Genomic DNA, 1,250 nt, shown 5'->3' with positions numbered 1-1,250 from the left:
ATGGTTGATGGTTGGAGTATAGCTACTAATAATAGTTGGCACAAAGGAGGTAGAGTTTGGATACTATGGAATCCAACTATTTTTATTCTTGATTTCTATGAATTTTTTGCTCAATGCATCAACATGAAAGTCACTGAAGTTGCTTCTACTACTCAATTTTTTGTCTCTATGGTTTATGCTTTTAATGACCTTGTTGATAGAAGAAGTTTATGGAATCAGCTTATCAACTTTGCATCTGTCATTAATGGGCCTTGGATGGCAGCTGGAGATTTTAATTGTGTGTTATCTCACATTGAGAGGCTTGGTGGTACTAGTACTGATGCAGAGATTGATGAGTTTCAGAGTTGTTTGGATGCTTGTGGTCTAGTTGATAGCCCTGCCCAAGGGGCCTATTATACGTGGAATAATAAACAGGATGCAAGCACCAGAGTTTTCAGTAGGCTAGACAGATTACTTATTAACAGTGAGTGGAGTCAGAAGGTGTCTTCCATGTATGCCCATTTTCTACCTGAAGGAACTTTTGATCATACTCCTTGCATTATTAAGAGCTCTGATCAGTCTGATAATTTAAAGAGTCCTTTTAAATATTATAATATGTGGGGTAAGGATAAAAGCTTTATTCCCAATTTAATTGGCTGATGGACTGTGCAATGTCAAGGTACTAAGATGTTTCAAGTGGTTAGGAAATTAAAAAGCTTAAAGGTCCATCTAAGACAATTTAACAAAGATCACTTTGCTGATATTGAAAATGCTGCTGCTTTGGCTTTAAGGAATCTTGAGGCCATTCAGACCAAGCTCATTGATGATCCTAGTAATCAGCAGATGTTGACCATGGAGACTCAAGCTGCTGAGGAGTAAAAGAAATTACAAGCAGACTGTAACTTGTTTCTCAGTCAAAAAGCCAAATTAGCATGGAGTTAAGATGGAGATTATAACTCAAAGTATTTCCATGGAGTCATAAGGAGCCGTGTTCTTAGGAATCAGGTCATGAGTGTGAAAGATACTAAGGGACAGGAATATTCTGCTCCTCAGGCTGTTAAAGAAGCATTCTTAAAGTACTACAAAGAGCTCTTGGGGACTGCTGTCCACACTGACAAAGTTAACTTTCAGATCATCAAGAGAGGTAGGGTGTGTGATGCTGGTCTTCAAGATATTCTTGTACTCCATGTGACTAATCAGGAGATTAAGGCAGCCATTTTTTCAATCCCTGATCATAAAGCACCTGGACCTGATGGGTATTCAAGTGCTTC

The 1,250-nt window shown here is 38.5% G+C and overlaps 1 protein-coding gene across 1 annotated transcript; it reads left to right on the top strand.

The window, feature by feature from the left end:
• LOC141601201 (uncharacterized) lies at positions 1–858 on the top strand. The gene is made up of 2 exons (XM_074421465.1): positions 1–574; positions 659–858. Exons 1-2 carry the CDS (start codon positions 1–3, stop codon positions 856–858), a joined length of 774 nt encoding a protein of 257 aa, XP_074277566.1.
• Positions 859–1,250: the final 392 nt, after the last annotated feature.

The sequence above is a fragment of the Silene latifolia genome, chromosome 9 (genome assembly GCF_048544455.1).
Source record: "Silene latifolia isolate original U9 population chromosome 9, ASM4854445v1, whole genome shotgun sequence".
NCBI classification, from domain to species: Eukaryota; Viridiplantae; Streptophyta; class Magnoliopsida; order Caryophyllales; family Caryophyllaceae; genus Silene; species Silene latifolia.
This window is presented reverse-complemented; position numbering and strand designations above follow the sequence as displayed.

Bases quoted from the DNA above. Each gene is read 5' to 3' on its own strand.
- LOC141601201 (XM_074421465.1), top strand. From the start codon at position 1: ATGGTTGATGGTTGGAGTATAGCTACTAATAATAGTTGGCACAAAGGA. The intron at 575-658 runs GTCCTTTTAAAT...TGCAATGTCAAG, and splicing joins TCAGTCTGATAATTTAAAGA to GTACTAAGATGTTTCAAGTG.